General features: G+C 41.5%; 1 protein-coding gene across 3 annotated transcripts in view; it reads right to left on the bottom strand.

Moving 5' to 3' along the window:
• bicd1a (bicaudal D homolog 1a) overlaps nt 1–15,081 on the bottom strand; it is an 83,306-nt gene that overhangs the window by 12,006 nt on the left and 56,219 nt on the right. Inside the window, exons 4-9 of one of the 3 annotated variants that reach the window (XM_041794778.1) lie at nt 12,215–12,712; nt 10,503–10,895; nt 8,663–9,424; nt 8,432–8,583; nt 5,696–5,906; nt 721–796 (exon numbers count right to left, since the gene is read on the bottom strand). In XM_041794778.1, coding sequence (XP_041650712.1) covers nt 749–796; nt 5,696–5,906; nt 8,432–8,583; nt 8,663–9,424; nt 10,503–10,895; nt 12,215–12,712 — 2,064 coding nt within the window. In that variant the 3' untranslated portion in view covers nt 721–748. The remainder of the gene's footprint in view (nt 1–720; nt 797–5,695; nt 5,907–8,431; nt 8,584–8,662; nt 9,425–10,502; nt 10,896–12,214; nt 12,713–15,081) is intronic. The other 2 variants (XM_041794779.1, XM_041794780.1) reach the window with 2 other exon arrangements.

Genomic DNA, 15,081 nt, shown 5'->3' with positions numbered 1-15,081 from the left:
CACGCCTAGGGAGAATAGCAACAGTGCTGAACCTTCTCCATTTGTAAACAGTCTGTCTTACCGTGGACACATGAACATCAAGGCTTTTAGAGATACTTCTGTAACCCTTTCCAGCTTCATTCAAGTCAACAATTCTTGATCGTAGGTCTTCTGAGAGCTCGTTTGTGCCAGGCATGGTTCACATCAGGCAATGCTTCTTGAGAACAGCAAATTCAAAACTGGTGTGTGTTTTTTGTAGGGCAGGGCAGCTTTAACCAACACATCCAATTTCATCACATTGATGGACTCCAGGTTGGCTGACTCCTGGCTCCAAATAGCTCTTGGAGAAGTCATGAGCCTAGGGGTTCACATACTTTTTCCACCCTGCACTGTGAATGTTTACAAATTTTGTTCAATAAAAACATGAAAACATATCATTTTTTGTACAGTATTAGTTTAAGCAGACTGTGTTTGTCTATTGTTGTGAATTAGATGAAGATTGGAGCACATTTGATGACCAATTTATGCAGAAATCCAAGAAATCTCAAAGGGTTCACATACTTTTTCTAGCGACTGTAGATAGATAGATAGATAGATTGACAGATAGATAGATAGAAAGACAGACAGATAGACAGATAGATAGACAGATAGGTAGGTAGGTAGGTAGGTAAGTAGGTAGATAGATAGATAGATAGATAGGTGAATGAGCCTACTACGACCGTCGTTTCTACTGCTGGTTACCTGCGGGCTCGGGAGGCTCTCCCTCGCCTTAGTTGTGGGGAGAGTGACGGTACTGAGGCAGCAGGCTGCTGACGATCTACAAGAGACTGATAAATTAGACAGATATACAGAGTGGTGACACTCAGGGTTAGACAGAGAGACAGAAAACAGGGAGGACACACGGAGGGGGGACTCACCAGGGACAAAGACAGGTCTTATCTTTGCCTATAAAGCTGTTGTAGTCTGATGCTGTTCTAATTTAGCATAATGAAGGACACTGTCTCTCTTTTATCAGGCTAACTTTGTTTCTCAGGGATAAGAGAAGGGATTCTCCTGATAATCAGCCTTTAATGATGTAAATGAACGGGTGAATCATGAATGAAGAGAGAGCAGTGGTCTGCTGCACCAGCTTTGATTAAGTTCTGTCAGACATGGGATAAGGTAGGGATGTCCTGATCAGGTTTTCTTGTTGCCAGTATCAATAATCTATTAGTGAAATAAGTAGATACTGCTCAGACTAGGTGGCAGCAGAGGGAGCACAAGAGTCATCCTTATTCAGACAACTAAGGACAACTGAACTACACAATGTTAGGATTCAGTCATTCCACATATTCATTTATGGGAATTAAAATGATTATTAATTTACTGAAAAATTATAAAGTCAAGGCTACAAACTGTCCAGACTCCAAGTCTATCATCAGGCAGATTCATCTTGCAAAGCTCCAGTCTGAAGCATTTAGGCCAGATCTGAAAACAGACCTGGACAATCGGTGTCATTTGCTGAGAACAAGGCGGTAGCTACAGGCGAGGTTTAGTTGTACTGGAGGCCTGTAGCAATGGCGGCCTCCGGTGTAGTGATTAGCTCAGATGTAGCTACAGTGTAGCAGCAGTTTTATCTGAATGGGATCACATTTCTTTATAATATAAAGAGCTAAAAACAGCACTGAAAGATTTTCATGACAGATTTTCTGTTGTGGCTCTTCTCCCAGCCTGGTCCAGCATGAATTTGTGTTCTACTGTAAGCCGGTATAAACAATGACCGCGGCCGGTGCAGCAGTTACCTTACTTGTAGCTTTAGTATAGCGCTATTCAGTCACATGAACTGCTCCAAATTCCTTAAATCAAGAGCAAAGAGCCACACTAAAGCTTGTCTCGGCAGATGAAATGTTTTTGCACATCTTGCAGCTGACCTCTGCATGAGTTTTATCCACCAATAAGCTCCACTGCTGCAGCGCCAGCCTGCTGAGCTAACGCTATGAGCTAAACTGCCTACATCAGGGGGGCCAAACTCAGTCACAGCAGGGGCTGGGTTCTGAAATTAGGTTTAACCTTAGACCATAAACTGTCAACCTAATTTTTGCCAGCAATAAATCATGGAAAAAAATCTTAGCACTGATGATAAATGATTTTGAGATTAAAAGAGTTATAATGCTAAGTTTAAAGGTTCAAACTCTGGGATAAAAGGTCAAACTGATTAGTTCAAAGGTTGAAACACAAAATGAAAAGTCAATAATGATTTTAGAAGGCAAATATGTGAGATAGAAACTCTACATCATGAGTTTAAAAGGTGAAATTATGAGCTAAAATTCAAAATTATGAATTTAAATGACCAAAATAAGAGATAAAATTCAAAATTATGAGTTTAAAAGGTCAAAATATGAGATAAATTATTAAATTGAAAGTCTAAAAGGACAAAATATGAGATTAAATCAAACCGTGAATCTTAATGGTCAAAATAAAAAAAAATTCAAAATCACAAGTTTAATTTGTAATTTCCAGATGCAAAATTGAAAATATGAAATGAAAACACATTTCTGTGTCTTTGCGTACAACCCTGAATGTTCATGTAATTATTTTTTCCTTTGTTATACTGGAAATCTGAAGACCTCATACTGGAGGGCCAGTTATAATAAAAATATGACATGATCTCATCAGTGTAGCGTTAATTCTCTCCTAAAAGAGAAACTGCATTAAATTCAGGCTGCATTTGAACTTAAGCACAGCTGGTGCAGCCCAGTGCAGGTGGAGAAATGTGGAAAAAAAGAGCAGAAACAGCAGAAAAATGCCTGACTTCCACATTAAAAGCTGAGTCCACTGCATGCAGATAAGAGTGCATGCCTGCATAGACTGAATGTAACTACTAATGTAAACCAGGCTCCTCTGACAGGACTGGCACAGCGGGACAATCAGCACAGGAGGAGGAAAACACAAGGAGACAAAACAAAGACACATTTTACACAAAACACCTTCAAATCCAATACTGCATTGATTTGTTCTGCACAGGAAGAGAAAGACAGACACAGGAGGGCTGAATACAAACAATCCAATCCTCTACACTACAACAGCTACTGCTTTAAACTCAGGAGTCATGTTTGTTTACACGCTGCCACTCTTAGATTGAGTTAAGATGCTTTAGTGATGATGTACATTCAAATATGAGAGGTAGGATGAGACAGAGGAGGAAGCAAATGGACGTACTGCCATCTAGTGGTTAAAGCCAGAATAGTGTGAGTTTTTAAGCCTTCAACATTTCAGCTGCTGCTTCATGTGGGGTTAGAGGAGAGAAAAAGATGATCAGATTAAAGGTGGAGGCACAGAGACTGGTTTACAGTTCAGACTAACACCTTAAAGATGTGGATTTTTTTGTTTTATGAGGAAGTAAGGGAAATATTCGTGTTTATTTCTTCTAGCTGACTGCTTAGTGAAAACCTGAGCAGGACTTTAGAAGGGTGACCCTACCGTGTAGCTGATTTTATCTGCAAAGCGTGGTAGAAATACTTATTATTACATGACTGGATGAGGGTTGCATGGTACTATCAGCATGTTATTGGTATCAGCAGATTTAAAAATTGCAGCTTCTATTTAAAGCCTATGGATGGCCACACATATCGGTAGAATCAATCATATATTGGCCTTAAATGTCAGGAAAATGCGTGACTGCACTGTCAAGTTAACAGATGAGGATGAAGTTATTACCCCCTCTATGCTGTTAAACAGAGCAAAAGATTTTTATCACAGCTTTTCCAAACATCCTAGTTTTATCTTTGATTCTTACACATTTTAATTTGCAAACAGAAACAAAATTATTTCACAAACATTAAACTTGATTTTACAGACTTTGAGCATTGGCATCACTGGTTTGTGCTCTGGCTCAATAACAAGTTCAGTTCTAGATAATGTAGACCAGGGGTTTCAAACTCAAGGCACGCGGGCCAAATCCGGCCCGTGGCACAGTTATACCCGGCCCACCAGATCGTATCATATTTTTATTCTAACTGGCCCACCAGTATGAGGTCTGCAGATTTCCTCCAGTATAACAATGTAAACTTAACCTTGATTATTGACAATATCCTTGTCAAGTCATAAGAATCAGAAAGAGTAAAGAGTTAAAATAATTTGATAAAAAGTCAGGAATGTGGTAGAAGAAATTTATGTTCTCATTTTGTATTTTCTAATTTGCATCTCACAATTATGACTCAAAGTTATGGTTTTGCCTTTTTCCATCATATTGTGACCATTTAATTCACGCTTTTAATTTTCAAGTCATTTTTTGACATTTTAAATGATTGAATTTGAATTTTATCTTCCCTTGTGACATTTTTAACTCCTAAATTTGAATTTTAATCGCAATTAGTAAAAAAAAAAAAATCTTAAATCTTAAATTTGTATCTCATCTTTGGACACTTATAATTCAGTATTTTTAATTTTGTCTCATATTTTGATATTTAAAACTCATAGTTTTGAAATTCATCTATTATTTTGACTTTTAAACTCCTAATTTTGAATTTTATCTCATATTTTGACCTTTAAAACTCCTAATTTTGAATTTTATGTCATATTTTGACCTTTAAAACTTCTAATTTTGAATTTTATCTCATATCTTGACCTTTAAAACTTCTAATTTTGAATTTTATCTCATATTTTGACCTTTAAAACTCTTTTTTAAAATCATTTAGCATTAATGTTACATTTTTTCCTCTCCTAATGTGTTACCGGTGAAGATGAGGTTGACAGTTAATGGGAAATTTTGACCCAATTCGGCTCTCAGGTTAGACCCAAATTCAGAATTCCACCCCTGCTGTGATTGAGTCAGACATCCCTGATGTAGACCATGCTAGTTTTAGTGAAATACCCTCAGTGTCATCTTTTGCTGTTTTTATATATTCTTATTTGCTATGATTGATTGATTGATAGCCCCCTAGTGGTGAAATTTACATTCAGTGTGACTGAGCCAAATAAAAACTACTATGTAGTTCTAGAGCCTGCCACAGGGAGGTGCTGTTCATATTCTGCTGCAGCCATCTTTCTTGTGTTTCATTTTTAAATACATCCTACTCTTCTCAGAGAGTGATGTCATGCTTTACTGTCATAACTAAAAGATGGTGAGAAAGATACTTGATCTAAAATTCATGAAGGTTTCCAAACATTCTGAAGTCAGTGACTGTGACTAAACCAGAGCAGAAACAAAAGTCTGATCGATGCTGTTACAGAGATGGATGGATGGAGCTGTCATAGCCTCCCTCCTGATATTTACAGCCTTTCAAACTATAAACATGTTAAACCAGGTTTCAGTCTCTCTGTTTCCACCTTGACTGAAGGCTTTTGGGAAGACGTATAATAATTTATTTTATTGGTGACTGAATCACTGCTTCCTCCGTAACCGAGGAGAAACTGAGGCTGAGCGAATGGTGCTGTTAGACCGGGGGAGGTGGCCTAAGTCTTGTCTGGAATAAATCAGCCGTCTGAACTTTACGGTTAAACTCTGAGGGTCTATCAGGATGGGCTGGGAGCCCAGGGACAGATTAGGGTGACTGATATAAGACTGTGTGGCAGCAGAGGTCTGGATTGTTTCAGGAAGTAAGTCTGGCGTCAACACAGACAACGACGGAGGACTACGGTGGATCAAGGAGGAGTTTAAGATGTGGGTGGTGCAAACAGAAGGGCTGTGGAGCCTGGTAGGGCTGGAGGGGGCTGTGAAGGCGCCTCTGTGACTTACTTTGGGCGGGCTGCTCTTTATTTTGGGCACTTTAGCGCCGCGGCCTCGGTGCGTCTGCTCGTGGTCGAACTCCAGATCCTCCAGCCGTTGTGTCAAGGCGAGTTTCTGCTGGATGGCCATCCGGAGGAGAGAGTTCAGCGTCTTTTTCTCATCCTCTGCTGCAGCCAGCTGCCTCTGCATCTCATCCAGCTGTGTGACGTACTCATCACATCTGCAGGGAGAGGACGGAGAGGTTTAAGTAAACATGTCACAGATTTTATTTTTACTTTACAGGAACAACATGAAGAATTTTTGCACTGAAACCGAAAATGCTGAAATGCTGAAATTTATCTTTTACTTGAGTACTTCCAATACCTCAAATATTTCCAACAGATTCCACACTGAGATAAATCCTTATGTTTCATAGCTGTAGGGGACCTGTTTTCATGCCAGCAACCATAAAAATATGCTAAACCCCTCAGAGTACTGACATGTGACTGAGCATCCATAAACCATTGCCACATATTCTATCAGGAGTGAACACAGCAGGCATGTTCCTCCTCTCTACTTCCTGTCTGTGTTTGAACACTTCCTTTAGACCAGGGGTTCTCAGACTTTTTTCAGTGACTGTGAACCCCCAAAATAAAGGTGCCACAGACCGGGGACTCCCACTGTACATGAAGGTGGTTGGACAGGGCCATGAACATTCAAGAATAGTCCTGTTCAGACAAGGCCGTCCATAAGGGGGGACAAAGGGGAGAGCAAAACTGGGGGCCCATGGAGTCAGCAAAATCATGGTTCACTGTAAAATTAAGCGGCGACATCTATATTTTATTTTACCCTAATAATAACCACTCTCATTAAAACACTTTCTTTTTTTCATTCATTTATGCCGTAGCATATAGTCATCTTAAAATCGTAAATCCCTTTTCTTAAGGGCAGAATAAAAATGTGTTAAAATGGCTTGAATAAGTTAAAATTGGAAAAATTGGCGAAAACAGTTGTGAAATGGAATTTTTGGAGTAGCAGGAATTGGTTAAAAGTGGCAAAATTAGATAAAGGTGGAAATGAAAGAGGTAAAAGTGGCAAAAACATAATCTTGCAAAGCAGACGGATTTGCCCTTTTCAGAGTGTCTCACTGGTGAATCCATCTTGCAAAGCTCCCGTCTGAACCGTGTGGGCCCGGTTAGAAAGTGAAAGTGACGGTCAGCGACCAGGGGCAGTACTTTTGGGCGCAGTAGAGTTGTGACGTAAACAAGCAGTAAGAAGAGACCGGTGCAATTATAGCAGAAGAGATTAGAGTTGATGCTGCTAAAGCGCCAGTTTTATCAGAACTTTGACGACATTTCTTTGTTAAAAGAAGAACAAAGAACGGCAGTGAGTTGTTTTCTTTTCAAAAATGGCAAAAGTCGTGTCTACAGTCGCCAGTCACGTTATGCAGTTCTCTATGGAACTTACACCTCATTAGTGGCGCAGCTCGGTAGCGTCTACGTCACGTGTTTTGTTACTCTGATTGGCCCGTAAAGATGTGACAGACAGAACATTCGTCCAATAACCCTCCGAGTTTTTTGTCAAAGGCTTTTCTTTTTTTTCAAATCCATCTGGTGTGCCAGGTTAGCAAAAACAGGCATTAAAAAGTGGTAAAAATGGATAACAGTGTCAGTATTTTTTTAGGGTGTCAGAAATGGCTGGAAAAGGTGGTGAAATTGGATTAAAAAGTGGCAGAAATGGGTTTAAAGAGGCCAAAATGGCAGGAAAAGGTGATGAAATGCGATTTAAAAGTGGTAGAGATTAGTTAAGCTGGCAAAAAATGGGCAAAACAAATAGGGAAATTGGGTTGAAATGGGAAAAAAATGTGCCAAGAAAGTGGTGATAAGTGGTTTATAGTGGCCATAATGAGTCAAGAAAGACAACAATAGGTGGAAAGTGGAGCAGATTGGTTGGAAAGGGTTTAAAGGTGACAAAAATAGGTCTAAGGGAGCAAAAAAATGTGTTTAACTGGTGGGAGACGGTGATGAAAAAATATCAAAATATGGCAAAAGTTTGAAAAAGAGGAAAAAAATGGGTGCAAATTGTGCAATAAAATGATGAAACGTTGTTACAAAGTGGCACAAATAAATACTTTCAGCATTAGAACCAAATAATAGACCACAAGGGGTGGTGGAGGGGTTCTCGGAGATTTTTGGGGGCCCAGCCATAGATGTGGGCAGGCCTGTGTGCAAACCTTAAGGAAATCTTAAACCTTTACTTTGGTTTCAGCGTAAAACTCCGAAAATGACCACACTTTTCAAAGTTAACTAATTTAATGCATTTATATTTTCATTAAAACTCATTTTTAAAGTATTCGTAGTTTTATTTAAGGCATCTGGCAACCCCTTCTCAGTGTCTCGTGACCCCCATGTTGAGAACCATTGCTTTGGACTGTTGGTGACTGTTTCCACATGCTTGCACCCTCTCTCCTTGACTGACTCACGCTATGCTGACCTGAAGGCCAGGATCACGGAGAGAAGAGGCTTGTGCAGGGTTTCCTCTGCTGAAGTCTTCTGTCCATAGAAGCAACTTGAATTTTTGGGGGGTAGCATCTGCCAAAACATCACACCTCTGCATGATTCACTGCTTTTTTATCCACACAGGGAGAGTTTGGTTTCACTGCAGGGATTCCCTGGCTGTCATCATTTGTTACTGTTTTAACTGAGAGCCCCCTGATGGCATAAAAACAGAAATTGCGCCCCTAGTGGTCTAGTATTTCCTGCTCACCTTGTGGCAAACATGGCCCTGAGAGACGAGAAGGTGGCAGCGTCTTCCTTCAGAGCCTTCAGCTCATTCCTCAGCTTCATCATGGTCTCCGTCACCATCGCCTTCTCATTCTCGTACTTGCTCTTTAAGTTTGCCAGAGCGACCTCTGCTGTCTGAAACATGCAGGATAAAACTTTATTATTTCACAGACCTGAAAGGACGATGTGGAGTAAAAGTCAGAATAATACTGACCTGTTTGTTGGCCTTCAGCACCAGCCTGAGTGTGGCTATCTGCTCTCTCTTGGTGCTGAGTAAGGACTTGAGTTTGAGGATCTCCTCCATGCACAGCTCTTTGTCTTTATCCAGCATAGGCGCCAACTCCCTGGCTGCAGCCCTCTGCCTGGACAACTGCAGTGAGCGGTCTACGGCCCTCTGCAGGTGTTTGATCTGGTCCCTGATGATGGCGTTCAGGTTGTAGATGTTCATGGGCTCCTTTCTCAGGTCCCCGCCCGCCTCTGAGGGCACCGGGGACGGGCAGGGGGAGATGCTGATGCATGGGGAGCCTGGTGGGTTGCGAGTGGGGCTGCTATGGCAGGATGAAGAGTCCGCTGTGTTGTTGGATGTTTCGCTGTGGTGTCCGTCTTTGGATGGGGAGTCCATGGGGCTGCGTGGGGAGTCGGAGGAGCAGGCCGCGGACGCAGCGGCCAGGCGACGCGCCAGGCGGGGTGACAGCAGAGCCCGAGGGTCGTCTGAGCCCTTCAGGCTGCCGCTGCGCGTGACGCGGCTCTGTCGGTAGTAGTCCAGCATGACGCGGTTGGGTGTCTCGTTGTTGCACAGACAGACGTGGTGGTAAAGCTGAGCCAGCTCCTCGCTGAAGGTGACCAGCTCGTCCTGAGCAGCATTCAGCATGCTCTGACTCTCTGTGGACATGCTCGTGGCCGCTCGCAGCTCCGCCTCCAGGCTCGCCACGCGCTCCCTGCTATCACGATAACTGCGCTCCAAATGAGTGACCTGCTTGGAAGAAAGAAGTTCAAGAGAGAAACATCCAAGCATTATGTAAATATCATATTAGAAAAACACATTTTATTGCAGTTTTACTGGAAATTACTGCAATCTGTGATTATGATATAACACAAAGCAGTCTCATACGTCTGCTTGCTTGGGTATCGAGGAAAATGCACGTCCTATATTTCCAGTATTTCAAGAACTTTGGCTAAACCAAAGAGCCAAATTGTTGAAAAATACCTTTGCAAGAGCCAAAATCTAAGCAGTGAAAACTGGCAAAAATGGCTTGAAGTAGCAATAAAAATAATTTAGAGGTGGCAAAAATGGTCAGAAAGCAGCAAAAATGGATGAAAAGTGGTGAAATTGGGGAGAAAAAGTGGTGAAAGAGTCAGAGAGTAGCAGAAATGGGTGAGAAGTTACAGGTGGCAAAAAATTGTCCAAAAGTGGCAAAAACGAAGCAAAAAAAAAAAAAAAAAAAGAGTGAAAAGTTACCTGAATGGGCAAAAAGCAGTCAAGATTGGCAAAAAGGGACAAACAATAGGAAACAAGTGGTATTTAATCTCAAAAGGATGCTCAAATGGGCAAAAAATGGGATAAAAGTGGCTAGAAGGAGTGGAAAAAATGGGCAAAAAAATAGGAAACTAGTGGTATTTAATGGCAAAAGGTAGCGCGGTTGGCAAAAAGTGGCAAAAAATGGAAGAAAAAAGGGGCAAAAATGGGAAAAAAGTGACAAAAATTTTGAAAAAAGTGGCAAAAAGAAGTTTCAAAAATGGGGAAAAATGGGAAAAAAAGGGGTATTTAATGACAAATGGTAGCTTAAATGGGCCGAAAAGTGGCAAAAATTGGTGGAAAAGGCCAAAAATGGGAAAAAGTGACAAAAAATGGGGAAAAAGTGGCAAAAAAGTTTTCTTCTTTAAGGTTTTCTGGGGGAATAGTATTTTAAATTAAGACATAAAAATAACTCTTTGCTTTGTAAATCTCTCGATAAGATGTTAATCCAATCTTGTTAAGTTAATCATACCGAGACATTTCTGACTGAAATTACCAGGAATAATAAGATTTCTCAGTCCATGCCAGCTTTACTAACCTGCTCAGTCAGAGCCTGTGCCCTGTCTTCACCGTGGCCATCTCCCTGCCCCTCCACCGCCTGGTTGTACTTCTCCTTCAGCACCTTGAGCTCCGCCTTCAGGTCGATCACCTCTGTCACCGCCACCTTGTATTTACACTCCAGGATCTCGAAGCCGTGGATATCGGGATCGTGGTGGCCGTTGGTTGGCGGTGATAAGGAGCCACCATCGGGCTTTTCGCTCTCCTGGGGGTCGTCGAGCTCTTTGTCTCCGTTCAGACATTTCATGGCGTTGACCCGCTCTGTGAGACGGTGGACGCGCTCGCTCTGCTCGGTCAGGGCGCCCTGGGTGTGCTGCAGCTGTGTCTGAGACTCCTGGAGGTTCATGAGCAGCGCCGCCTTCTCGCACTCCACCTGGAGAACAGTTCAAAACACACACTGTAAATATTTCTAATGGTATACACATAAACCAAGGGTCATGATGGGTCTTCTTTGGATGGGCTGGGCATACATGGGCAGTTCAACCCACCGACAATCATTCAATATCAAAGAATCAGATCATTAGATATCAATGAAAGTAAATATCAGGCTATTTTCAGTTGTTTCAGATGAGAAGGATCCAGAAACAGGACATTTATTCCAACCTAGTGACAGTAACAAAGCAGGGCGGGGCTAAACTGGGGGTTAATTTGGTGTCTGATCTCGCTGAAGCTCCCATAAGTCCCAGAGTAATCAACTTTAAGAGGAAAATTGATTAGCGACTGATTGATTTAACAGAGAAAGGCTCCCTGCTAACTTAGCAGCCACTAATCTGATTTTTAAATTTCTCTGAGGAGCTCAGCAAGGACAAAAATCTGCAGAAATGACTTAACTAGATTCAACATGAATGTGATCTACAGCTGATTTCATGATGTTTGACATACAGCACATGCATGTGTGACTCTTCTTTGAGCTGCGGGTTTATATATGGGCTAGAGCTGGGCAGTTAATCGCAAATTAGATTAAATCGCAATATGGCCTGCTGTAATTCAAATCACAGCAGGTGCAATATTTCTTTAACCTGAAATTTGTGTCAAATACTTTTGTCAAAGTTCTGATTAAACGGTAAAATTAGGTCAAAAATGTTAAACGTTGAAACGTTTACTCTTCTTTTTACTGGCAGCATTGGACTTCCATATCTCACTGCCTCAACATTCATTATATAAGCCCTACATTTATAGTGTCTGCTGAACAGGGGTCCAGCTCCATGCAGGTATGGTAATTACTCTGATGTCAGTGTCGGTCCTTTTGGCCTATTTTTGTTCCCGTACTGCTGAAGTAAAAGCAGGAGTAGCTCTTCTTTGTCTCTGTCTCCATTCTGCATCTGCTGGCTGTGCCTAATAGACACTAATCTCCCTGACAGCGCTCCCTATGCAACACGCAATTCTACAGCCTGTACTACGACTGCAGGACTCCTTGTTCTGTTCTAGATTTGCCTCCATTAACCACGGCAGCATGCACACTATAGAACACTGATGGACTGTAAACTTTGGCATGAACTAACCTCAAAGACATGCGAGAGATACAAGCATCCTAGATTTCTATCCTTCTACGGTTGAAAAACAATTCTTAAAACTAAAAATTAATACAGGCTGTCAAATGTTCTCTCCTTTTATTCTTGGTTACAACAGGCTTAAAGCCAGACAAAGTCCTCTGAGTGTATTAACCCTCGACTTTCTGACGTGTGAACCCACCTGCAGCAGCTGCTGTTTGAGCTTCTGCATCTCCGACAGGTTGAGCTCACTGAACAGGTCGGGCACAGGGTGCAGACCGTCTCCTTTCCTGCCCGGTCTGAACTCCCCGTTCATTTTAGCTAATCCCGTGCCAGTGTGAAGGTGGCCGTTGCGGCGGTTGTTGTCCTCGTTGTTGCCGTTAGCAGCAGGGATGGCGCTGCCGTTGGTGCCATTGGTTCCATTGGTCTCCTCCGGGAACTTGAGACCCTCGACCCCGGTAACGGTGAGGGCCAGATGGGCCCCGGCCCCGTAGACGCTGTCGCTCAGGCTGAGGTGGTGGGCCAGCTCCTTCCTCAGGTTGTTCTTCTGCTCACGCTCGCTCTTCAGGGCGTCCAGAGCCTCCTCCAGCTGACCCTCAGAGATGTCCTTCAGACGTAGGGCGTCTTCAAGCTGGCTGTTGAGAAGGACAGTCTCCTCCTCGAAGACCTTTATTTCATGTTTCAGTCCCTCATACTCCACCTGAGGACGGGCAGGAAGAACAGGAGGGAGAACAATGACATTCAGTCAGAGGGTTGTTGATAAAAATGTTTTAAAATAAGGACCGAGTGACCAGAAACAGTCACAGTAGAGAGTCATCCTGGCTAACAGTCACCTCATTCAAAAGTGTGTCGAACTATCATTGAGCTCTCATGTTGGCAGAAGTCATTCTTCTACCACTTTTTTACCCATTTTCACCACTGTTTTTGCCCAAGTTTTTCCACCTTTTAAGTCCTTTTTTGCTACTCTACAACTCTTTTTCTAGTTTACCCAGACATTTCTGTCTTTTTTTGACCACTTTTAACACACTTATTAACTCTTTTGCAAATTTTTGTCTCTTAAATTGTTTTTTGCCATTTTCGAACCACTTTTCACCACGGTTTCTGCTATTTTTTCAAAATTTTTAAGCCTTTAGCCTAATTTTCTCCACATTTTAGCCATTTTTTGCCACTTTTTTGCACATTTCTGCCTCTTTACCCCTTTGTACCATTTGTCAACCATTATGCCTCTGTTTCATTTAAATAATCTATTTTGGCTGCCCTTAACCCATTATTGCCTCTATTTACCCATTCTTACCACTTTTCCCCAATATTTTGCACTCTTCTTCCCTTTTTGCTTCTTTGACCCATTTTTGCCACTTTTTATCCACCTTACAGCATTTTTCACACATTTTTGCCCATTTTAAACTCTTTCCACCACTTTATTCACCAATTTTATCCCATTTTGTCTATTTTTGCACTTCTGTGATTATATTTTCGTCAGTTTCTTCTACCTTACTTTCTGGCACCCTCATGTTTGTGCACATCATGGATTAGCTATGAAGTCTGATATGACTCTTTAGTCAGTCTGCACATCCACATTGTTCACATTACCAAAAGAAGATAGAAAAGAAAGGGAAAGGGGTTTCCTTTTTTAAAACGGTCATATCAAATAAATAAAATTCACGTTGTTGCTTTGATAAGAGTGGCTATTATTCAGGTTAAAAATAAAAATGGTTATCAAAGCTTAACTTTACAATAGACCATGACTTTGCAGACCTAGATGGGTCCCAGAGAGCTCCCCTCTATGTCCCCCTTATGGGCAGCCTTGGTAACCTGAGTTTAACTGCTTACTGCAGAAACCCAAATCTTAGTTTATGTTTTTGTCTTATTTCTTGTCAGGTTTCTCAGTATGCCTATCCTAAACCACATTCTTCTGAGATTAAGATAGACATTCTGTTTATGAGACACCACAATAAATCCACTGATGATGTTTTTTCAAGACACCACATGTAATTCTTTTTTGCCCCTTTGTCTGATGTTTTTTATTTATCACAAGGATGCATTGCTTTTCCCTCATTATATCTAGAAATAAGATTTTTATGTGGACTTTTCCAGTGTATTTGCTGTTAAATCAGATGAATGTGCTTGCTCAGATTTGAGTTTTTGTGGGGGTCATTCCAACAATATCTTAGTCTGACATCAGAGGAGCGGTTTCATGTTGATAAATGACCTTAATCTACTCGAGCTCAGCTCAGGGATTAGAAATTTTTACTAAAGCCAATCCAGACACTGTAGGAATGATGTGATCACACAGCTGAGACTGTAGCTCTTTAACAGGGGAGTAAAGGACGATGATGAGGACATGAGGGCATCATTTGATCCTGTGAATCCTGGAAACGAGGCTGAAAACCTAAAGGGGAACACGCTGAGCTGACTTTAGGAAACTAAGCATGCGTTATTCTTTAAGGTTTTATTTTAACAGGAGCTAAATCATCCACAAAGGCCGTTCTCCTCAAAACAAACATTTCAAGAGGCTGCAACCAGGAAAAGTGCTGGATGAAGCAGTTTTATGTTGATAGTTTTATGTTGATAGAGTGTGTTGTTCTCACACTCTTCTGCAGACTGAGCATCAGGAGGAGTCAGAGTCTTTGCCTGCTTTGGTCTGGTTCTGTTTGGATCTGTTTTCTGTACTCCTCTGTCCAAAATACAGAACGGTACCAAAATAACCAATCTGTACTATTCTAATTTTTGGTGACCTTCTATGAGGGTTCCTACTTGACCCTAATGAATGAATTTAGACACTACACACTGTTGATTGGCTGAAGGAATTTTCACTCCCTTTACTAGAGTTGTAATAAGGGACAAACACAAAATGCATGATATTTTCTACTGAGCTGATCAGCTTTTCTCCCTAATTTTGTCATAAACAACCTCCTCAAGAAGAACTAAACCTCAGTTTATCTGAGATGCATCTATCCTGGATTTTTAAAAACACCTAGATTGTTGGATGGAGGGGGGATTAGACATCCCTTCCAACTGTCACCATAAATCAAAGCATCACTCAGTCTATGCTGCTTATTAATATTTAAG

This window comes from Cheilinus undulatus, linkage group 9, assembly GCF_018320785.1.
Source record: "Cheilinus undulatus linkage group 9, ASM1832078v1, whole genome shotgun sequence".
Classification (NCBI taxonomy): domain Eukaryota; kingdom Metazoa; phylum Chordata; class Actinopteri; order Labriformes; family Labridae; genus Cheilinus; species Cheilinus undulatus.
The sequence above is the reverse complement of the archived record's forward strand: the minus strand, read 5'-3'. Positions and strand labels throughout refer to the sequence as shown.